The sequence below is a fragment of the Aptenodytes forsteri genome, unplaced genomic scaffold, assembly GCF_000699145.1.
Source record: "Aptenodytes forsteri isolate BGI_AS27 unplaced genomic scaffold, ASM69914v1 Scaffold640, whole genome shotgun sequence".
Lineage (NCBI taxonomy): Eukaryota > Metazoa > Chordata > Aves > Sphenisciformes > Spheniscidae > Aptenodytes > Aptenodytes forsteri.
This window is the reverse complement of record NW_008794887.1, coordinates 35,779-45,363: the sequence shown is the minus strand read 5'-3', so window position 1 is coordinate 45,363 and position 9,585 is coordinate 35,779. Positions and strand designations below refer to the sequence as shown.

General features: G+C 47.2%; 1 protein-coding gene across 2 annotated transcripts in view; it reads left to right on the top strand.

Moving 5' to 3' along the window:
- The first annotated feature begins 124 nt into the window (after positions 1-124).
- CDK12 (cyclin dependent kinase 12) overlaps positions 125-9,585 on the top strand; it is a 28,565-nt gene continuing 19,104 nt past the window's right edge. For both annotated transcript variants that reach the window (XM_009274846.2, XM_009274847.1), the window contains exons 1-2: positions 125-1,176; positions 7,510-8,394. In XM_009274846.2, the coding sequence (XP_009273121.1) occupies positions 125-1,176; positions 7,510-8,394 (1,937 nt within the window). The remainder of the gene's footprint in view (positions 1,177-7,509; positions 8,395-9,585) is intronic.

Below are 9,585 nucleotides of genomic sequence, written 5' to 3'. Positions count from 1 at the left end.
TGTTGGCGGCAGGGAGGGCCGAGGCCGGGGTGAATGGTGCGAGGAGCGGGCGCTGAGGAAGTTTGAAGTTTGGGGGTTTTGGAGGATTCCCCCCCTCCCCTCTCTCGAGCACAGTGGAGGAGGAATGCCAAATCCGGAGAGACATGGGGGCAAGAAGGATGGGGGCGGCGGGGGGTCCTCGCAGCACGCGCCTGGCAGCGGGAGTTCGAACAGCAAGGAGAGGCACCGGCTGGCCTCCAGGCACAAGAGGCATAAGTCCAGGCACTCCAAGGAGTCACCGCTGGCGGCCCAGGAGACAGCGGCACCCTTGGGCGCGATGATCAAGCCGCTGGTGGAGTATGACGACATCAGTTCAGACTCGGATACCTTCTCGGATGATGTGGCCCTCAAGCTGGACAGGAGGGAGAACGAGGAAAGGAGGGCGGACAGGAGCGAGAGGATACAGAAGCACCGGCACCACCAGCACAAGCGCATTCGTGAGCTGATGAAGAGCAAACAGGCAGAAAAAGAGAGGAAGTTAGAAAAGAGCCTGGAGGCATCCAGCAGGTCCGGGTCCACCAAGGAGAGAATATCGGGATCCTCCAAGAGACTCCTCGAAAGCGAGGAGCACCCGAAGTCGCTGTCCTCAAAGAGTAGCAACAAGGAGTCTCGGTCAGCCAAAGCGCACAAGGAGAAATCCAGGAAGGATCGGGAGCTCAAGTCCAGCCACAAAGAGCGCGGTAAAAGCCATCGGAAAAGGGATGCTCCAAAAAGTTACAAAACAGTTGACAGTCCGAAGCGGAAATCCAGAAGTCCTCACAGAAAGTGGTCCGACAGCCCTAAATTGGACGACAGCCCCTCAGGAGCCTCCTACATCCAGGAGTACGATCTCAGCCCTCCCCGCTCTCACACATCCAGTAACTACGATCCCTACAGGAAGAGCCCCGGCGGCTCCTCGCGCCGGCAGTCGATCAGCCCACCCTACAAGGAGCCCGTGGCTTACCAGTCGAACACTCGCTCTCCCAGCCCTTACAGCCGGCGGCAGAGGTCCATAAGTCCCTATAACAGGAGGCGCTCCTCGAGCTACGAGAGAGGCAGCGGGTCGTACAGCGGGAGGTCACCCAGCCCTTACGGCCGACGGCGCTCCAGCAGCCCTTTCGCCGCGAAGCGGTCTGTGAGCCGAAGCCCCATCGCCAGGTGCGTGCTCTCTGTGTTGCCTTCCTCGCCCCGGGGAACGGGGGGAGTGTTTTTGGGGGTGGTCGTCGGGGGTGGCTCTGGGCACGGGAGGGGTTAACCCCCTTCCTCATCGTGCCTGATTTGGTCGCAGAGCGATTTGTGTGGAATTGCTTTGGGTGGGTTGATGGCAATCCCCTTTAAAATGGTGTCCATGCTTTGGAAAACACCTCCCTGACTGGCGGTAGGCAGCGTCCATGTTGGCTCTCAGCAGAGAGGCCTAGGGCTGAATGAGCTCCTGGGATTAAATTACACCCACCTCTGGAGGTGGCCCCTGCAGAAGGGCCGAGGCTCCTGGGGAGGGCTGCGCTCCGAGCCTCTGCGGGAGACGGAGCCGTTCAGCTCCCGATGCGGGATCTAGTGCACTCCCCTGGCGAGGAGTTCAGCCAGGGAGAATGTTTTCACCTATTTCTGGAAGCCTTTTTCTGTTTACTACGTGTGGAAACTTGATCACGCTTTTCAGGAGGGTGGCTTGTTTTGAGTGTATTTTGCTCTTTCTGAACTGACTTGTCTCTTCTCTTTCCTTGAATTAGAGATGACCACATGTAAACTCCATCTTTCTGGCCTAAACTTTCTTTTCTCACTGCTAGAGTTGCTTGCTTCCATTCTGAAATCGGGGCATTCTGGAAGGGCAAGTAGGAACCAGCTGTATTTTGGCTTAACTATAACTTTCTCTCTATAACTTTCTCTCTTTTTTTTTTTTTTTTTCTTTAGTCAGTAACCTTGCTACAGAAGGAAACTGTTATTTGAAGGTAGTTCTGTGTGTTTTATTTCAGATGTTCGTTAATCATCCTGTTATATGCACGAATACATAGTCTAATGTTGACTCTTTTTTTTTTTTTTTTTCTTTAGTCAGTAACCTTGCTACAGAAGGAAACTGTTATTTGAAGGTAGTTCTGTGTGTTTTATTTCAGATGTTCGTTAATCATCCTGTTATATGCACGAATACATAGTCTAATGTTGACTCTTTTTTTTTTTTCCTAGCTTCAGCTTATGTTAAGTGAGTTTCCAGTTGTCACCATGGGTGCTGTGAAGCTTTGGTTGTAGCTCCATGGCAATTAAGATGTGACCTGGAATGTAATCGCTATAGAAATGCTCTGCGCTGTGTTAGCTGTGCTGCATCCTCTGGTCCAAACAGGAGCTGCGAGTGAAGAGGCTGCCTCCAGAGCGCATTTATGTGATTAGCAGTTCCCAAAGAACTCGGGGCTCTTGGAATTCGGCCTTCGTTACTAGAGCTCTTCTCTTAACTTCAGGAATACTGTCTTCCACAGTGGGCTTGAAAGGGTGCCTTTGTCCTTGCTGTAAGAGAGGTGTATTGGGTTTAGCACCCTGGAAGCTGTTACGTAAAATCTACTTATTCTGCTGTGATTTTACATAGCGAAAATTTCCTTCAGGCTGTTTCTCCTCTGCCCCGTTTTCTCTGTGCACACCTGAGGGGTGCTGAGGGATGTCTGTCTTCTCCCTCCCCTCAGTTCTTTTTGCCCTGGTGGCACTGCTCTTACGCGGTATTTGCTAATGCTTTTGGAAGAGTAAGAATACAGTAGTAGAAAGCGTGTGTGTACTTCATGATGCAGTTGTGTATCGTGGCACCTGTTAAATGTCCATGTTCAGCCCTAACCAGGGAGAAACCACGTGGAAACTGGACTGGCATACGAAGAGGCGGTTTCTTTCCCCCCAGGTTACTCCACTTCCCAGGCGAACCTGAAGCTTACTCTTTCTGTAAACGGCTGGTTGCTTCTGACTTGAGAAATCAAGCAGTTGTTCTCTTTTCCTGATCTTAATTATGGGAGCAACTTTGAAGCGCTTTGCGCTGCTTCCCTGAACTTGCGTACCCGCGTAAGAAACTTTTTAAGGGCATCTTTGACTCACTGACAAAATGCTGGACCCCAAACCAAAATAGATTCCAAAGGTTACTTACTGTTTACGCTCAGCTTGTACTGGGTTCTTTGAATCTCTGACTTCAATTGATAACCTGCTACTCTTCTCTCTTTGCTGGGCAGATAACTTCCTGACTGTGTGATATATTCTTTTAAAGCAGAACAAAAAATACGGATTATGCCTTCAGAGAACATCCACCTGAAGTGATTCTAGTGAAGGGACAGAGGGAATTTAATGTGTTTCCCATACGTTAGGCGAACTGTAAGTTGTAATTCATTGTTGGTCTGTAGGGTGAGGCGGTTGGTGTACGTTTATGGTCAAACGTCCGCTCCAAAGCCAAAGGTGGGGCTGCCCCTCTGCTGACGGCTGTTCAGGAGCTCCCCCGAAGGAGTGGATGGGCTGAGCCTTCCTTGCCAGCTTCGCTGAAGCCAGCTTTGGTTGATCTGCTGCAGATGAGCGCGTAAATGGAGGCAGCTGACTTTGCACCCGAGTAGCTGGGGAGTGACTGCATGGTCGCTTCTGTTGGCTCCTGCGGAGGGGCAGGAACAGCTTGGGAGAGAAAACGTCTTTAACTGGCACATTCACTTAGGCAGTGAACATCTGACTATGGCTTAAATTCTTCAGAGGAGGTAACGCAGGCTTTTCTGGGACACTGAATTATTTCCACTGACTGACAATACAGGGTATTTTTAGTGCATTCTGTGTTTTCTTTAATCTCCGTGTCCAAAATACAGTGTTAGGAAACTGAATCAATGTGCTGTGCTGATTGGAGAAAATACGGAGTGTTTGCATTTCAAATGGCTGTGCAAAACAACTTGCTTTCAATTTAGGAGGAAATGAGGATGATTTGGTCAGTAGGGAAAACAACAGATGTGGCTTGCCATTCCTTGTAGCAACTGTTGTCGTTGCAGCTAAAACTGGAAGAAGAAATTCCAGGGTCCTTCAGCTTGCTGAAGGTGGGTTGTGCTCTGTACTAAGTATAGCAGCAAAGTGTGAGTGTGTGCACGTGCTGTAGTAGTGGCCACTGTTACGCAGATCCTTGCCGCGGCAAAAGGTTGTCGGGCGTTCATAAATAAGAAATGCTGGCCTTCTGTCTGAGCTTGTTTCCTGAGCGGTTAGAGCACGGGGCGTGCGGTCAGGCTTCCCAGATACTAGTTTGCACTTTACTCTTAACTTCTGTTGTGGCTTGGAGCAGGTAAAATATTTTAATGTCTGTAGGTGTTCCTAGGAGTTTGTATAGTGAATAATATGGAAGGACGTAGATGTGGGGCTTTGTTCTGCCAACCGATTCAGGGTCACCTCTGCTAACGGCTATTAGCCGTGCTCGTTTTCAGCATGAGGAGGTCTGGAGGGTTCTAACATTCCCTCTTCCAAAGACTGTTCTAATCTTCTGATTGTATCAGTTAAATTAATCTAATAACGCTTTTTTTTTTATTTTTTTATTTTTAGATGAGCATTCATCTCTGACTTCTTCATGTTAATTCACAGTCATCATGGTTAGTGTCTTGTATTTCTAGTTTCCCGTGCTAGAGAGGCAACAAGGTGTTTTTTAACCCCAGAGCATTTTTATCCAGGGAAGGAACTTCACATGAGACTGAATTGCCCCCCGCCCACCTCTGATAATCTTAGCAAAGCAAGTAAGCTGTAGAATGTTGCCTTAACACACGTTAAGGGTGAAAGGGGTAAAAGTGCTAACTAACCGGCTGCAGGTAAAGCCGCAGAAAGACCGTTCCAGAGGATGGGAAGAGTATGTTTAAAAAGCAAAATCTGCCTGTGCATCTTCTGTCTTATTGCGTCTTTTTGGAGATATCCAGTGGTGATAAAAGCAAGCGTTGCTGTGGAAGACCACCCCTCAGCAAGCGCAGTAGCGGTGTTGAGGCTGTTGATGGTCTAATGATGTGAGGTAAGATTTGTCGTAGCGTGGTCTGTTGCTGGCTGCGCTGATACAGCTGGGAAAGCAGACAAGCTTCTGGATGCGGTGCCTTTTTCAGGTCTGACAAAGAAGCCGTAAACACCAAGCTGGAAAACAGGCTTAGAAACAACAGCTCTTTGTAGAATAACTATAGGTAATTATCATTAGACAACTGAAGGGAGAAGGCGTGAGGCGCAGAGAAGACTACTGGAAGGGAATTAGTGGATTTAGTCCTGGTGGAACAGGGGAGCATGTATATTTGCTGATGGAAGGTCAGGGAGTCATCCCCAGCCCTCGTCAGGTTGGAAGCGCTGGTTCCGCGGTGCAGCTCCTTCCGCAGCAACCCTTGCGTAAGAGGGTCCTACCCTGAGCCGCGTGCTCCGTCTGCGCGCCCCACCGCTTCCTCCAGCGTTACCTTTCCCTTGCTTGTGTCCATGCGGGTGTGTCTGGTGGCTGCATCTAATGTAGCACTTAAAAATAAGGTAAAATTGCACTTTTAGAGACGTTTATGCCAGATCTGCTGAGTGATCTTGTCGAGAATGTTGCTCTGCAGCCAGTTGAATTGGAATAACTGTTGTGGGGTAATCATGGGGAAGGACGGGAGACGGGGAGCAGGAAACTTGAGTATCGCAGCATCTTAAAACAGTCCATCCTGAAAGAATTGTAATAGGGAATGCTAACCCCCGAATTATTTGTGGTTGCAGTAAACTACATCCTACAGGATTCATTAGGAATGTTTTCCTTAGCCTGCGAATGCCTTTGAGCATAGTGAAAACGTAACGGCTTCTTCAGCTCCTGGCAACTTTGCACTGGGCTGCGGCAGGTGAACTGCTATCCAAGTGGTAAGCTGTGTCCGAGACCGTTAATTCCTTAAGCGGAAACCTTGGAAAAGGAGACGATCCCGAGGCAGCGTTCCCGTTACAGAACAGTGTGTTGAAGAGGAAAATAGTTGAGCGACTTCAGATGACACTTTCTTTCCTCCTTCTGGTTGTGTATTTATTTTGTAAGTCTAAAGGTAAGGACTACCTACAGTCGTAGTGTTCTCTGGCCACTGTTAGCACGAGGTTTGGGGTTGTACTTACTAGTGAGAGGGCAGAGTGCTTGCGCTGGGAGTAGCAAGGGAAGAGGGTTCTGTTAAACTCCACACCGCTGCGCAGCGAGACCCTTCCCCTCCCGTGCAATCGCAACTGTGTCCAGCCTTGAAGGTGCTGGTGGTGCCTGGCGAGGAACTTTGCGTTAGTCTGTCTCAGTTCTCCAGTTTATTTTCCGAATGTTTGTTGTCTCAGGATAATATTGTGTAGCGCTGTAAACAGTTTAGATCTTGTTGTTAATTACGTTCCGAGTATGGTTACAAGCGACCCAGCATCTACTGTGTTTGAACCTGCTTGCTATTAGGTGTTTTTCATAACTACTGTGGAACTGTGTTTTGAGAGAGTTCCGTGTTTTCAAAACTAGGTATGTTCTGAGTAATACATCACAGAATAAAAATAAACTTTGAGCATAGATTCTATTATAGTGTTCATAGGGTCTGATCTCAAAATTTCTCATTCTCCTGTTGGCTCACGCAGCTTCTAAACCCATCGGAGCCTACCACGTGTACAGTTGAAGTATGCTGTCTCACAACCTGCAAAATCCTAGTTCCCCTTGAAGTGGAGGAAACGGTTCTGTCTTGTCGGTAACTTTGACGTGGACACTGGAAGCACCAGTTTCCAGTTCCATTTTATTTTTTTATCTTGTTTCCACATCAGTCTCCGGTCAGCTTGTGGTTACTGCCGTCTTCTGACTAGGTTCACCCCGTGCTCACGGTGCATACCCCGATGGCGTGAGGTGTTTCCTGCCTTGTTGCTTGCATCACAACATAGACTTTCAGTGTGGTTTTCTTATTTCTGCATATATACCTAATTTAGAGCCCATTTATTGTAGAGGAAGACTGAGACCCTCCGGACATACCTCAAACAGAATTAAAATTCCTGGGTTGTTTCTTTCTTCTCCTGAATCACAGTATGCAAATTTGAGTTCTGATGGTAGTAAAAGAACCAGAGGAAAAATTAGCTTGAAGTGAGATGTTTCCTGAGGCGGCATTCCCGTGAGGGCAGTCATATTTTATCCGTTGTTTCCTTTAAAGTTGTACATAATTACTGTGAAAGATTCGTAAAACTGCCAGCTCATCCTCTCGACTGAAGTCTTCTGTTTAGTGCGTGCATCTGTGATCTCGTCTTTACCTTGAGGCTTGTCCAATCTTGATCCTTCATTTCTGTCTTAACGGTATGATTGTGAGGGTAGTCCTGACATCGGAAGGCTGGATGATGACCTGAAACTTGTACTGCTTTAGTCAATAAACTCGTTTCAGTAGCTTTAGTCTCTCCTGACAGGCGTTATGGACTGTCTGAACTTAGTTGACAAATAATGGATTCTAATTGTTTTCAAAGAGAGCTATTGATGTTGGTGTGTAGCGCAGAGGTTGAGAGATGCTTCGTTTGTTTATCTTCTCCCTTTTCTCTCCACAGGAAGTCTGTGAAGTCCCGAAGCCGAAGTCCTGGGTACTCAAGACACTCATCATCTCACAGTAAAAAGCAGAGGTCTGGGTCACGCAGTCGCCATTCCAGTATATCACCGACAAGGCTACCGCTGAACTCCAGTCTGGGGGCAGAACTCAGCAGGAAGAAAAAGGAGCGAGCGGCAGCGGCAGCAGCTGCAGCCAAGGTGGATGGGAAGGAGGCAAAGGGCTCACCTGTTTTCCTGTCTAGGAAGGAGAACAGCTTAGCTGAACTTAAGGAGTCTGGAACAGAGTCTAAAAAGGTCATCAAAACTGTTAAGTCTGAAAAATCATCTTCAGATACAGAATTAGTTAATTTACTGTATACGAATGCAGAGACTAAAGCCCCTGCAGAGACGACAAAAATCAAGGCAGAGGAGAACTCTGAGAGGAAACATCCTGTTCCAGTTAGAGATTCAAAACAGACGGGAACAAAAGACTCGAAGCCTGTAGCAGCGGCAGAGGACCTCCTATCTCCAAAAGAGACAGAGGCAGCAGAGAAGGAGATCCCACCCCCACTACCCTCAATAAAATCGCCTCCTCCACCTCTGCCGACAACCACACCACCACCTCCAACTCCGCCGTTGCCGCCTTTGCCGCCATCACCTGCTGTTCCACCTTTGCCACCATCCCAACTGACTCCCGTTCAGGTCCCTACTTCAGCCCCAACGTCTTTGCCATCTTCTGCCCACCCAAGGACGTCTACTTTATCCTCTCAGGTGAACTCTCAGTCCTCTGTCCAAGTCGCTACAAAAACACAAGTGTCTGTGACGGCTGCTATCCCACACCTGAAAACTTCAACGTTGCCTCCGCTTCCGCTCCCCCCTATTTTAGTTGGGGAAGATGACTTGGATAGGTAAGGTCACACAAGAGCATCCTGTTTGCATTTAAAAGCAAAACGTTGAAATAAACATTCTTTTGGTTAGTTTGACAGTTACTAGCTTATCCTGCAGGGTACGCTGAGGACTATGCCGCTGGTATAAAAGCATTATTGCACGGCCATTCCTGGTTTTGGCCTTGTCAGGTTTACGTGGAGAGTTTTATGATCCTGTGCAGGTAGTTACGTCTTATCTCGGTGAGAAAGAGAGGTTTGGCTGCTGGTTTAATGCTGGTTAGTAAAGGTTTCACATCGCTCTTCGTTCATATTTATCACAGTAATGAAACACGGATCTGGAATTATGCACCCCTTTGTGTTGCAGCCATTTGCACAGGCTTATTTTGAAATTGCTTTTTTGTCTAATTCCTCCAAAACCTGTACTTCAGTAAGAGGAAAGAGCTTAACAATTCCAATACAAGAACACAAACCAGAGCTGTTTCTCTTCCAAATTCGTCGAACGTGCAGGCTATGCCCGCATGTAAAAAATGGCATTGGTTTAACTTAAGTATTGTCTTAACTATTGAATAATTAATACAATCCTTACTGCTTACGAAGTAGGTATTGTTTGTTTGAAAAAAGAGTTTAAAAATGAAAGAGTGAAACTGCACCTACTTCAACTTTCTGTTTCCTGTCATTTCTAATCAAAACATGCCGACTTAATTCTGTCCTGTAATTGTAGCTCTCGCTGCTCTGGGTCTTGGCTGGTGGTGGTCTTGGCTTCTAATATGAACTTGTCTGAAAAGCCTTGCTGTGGGGGGGAAGAGGGGAAGGAACAGAATATCCAAAATGGAGGTGGAGAAGAAGAAAAACAAATCTTTTTTTTTCCCCCCCCTTTTGTAGCTGTTAGTATGTTGTAGTGCTGTTAACGTAAGGTCATCACTGATATTTTTTTTTTTCCTACTTGATCTGCTTAGCCTCTAGTTCCCTAACAACTTTATCTTTCCAGCCATCGCTAAAGATGTACTAGGTATCTCATTGGTTAGTAAAGCATGTTTTTTAATGAATAGTGTGTTACACGATACTTACGACTTGCTATAATTACCCTGTGGTTGAAGTGAACACAGTGTGTTACATACTCGGATTCATTTAATTGATTTTCATGGTTTGTCCTGGTATCGATGTAAATTAGGGTAACGTTGTCACTGCGATCAACGTAAAAGTTAGGCTCGT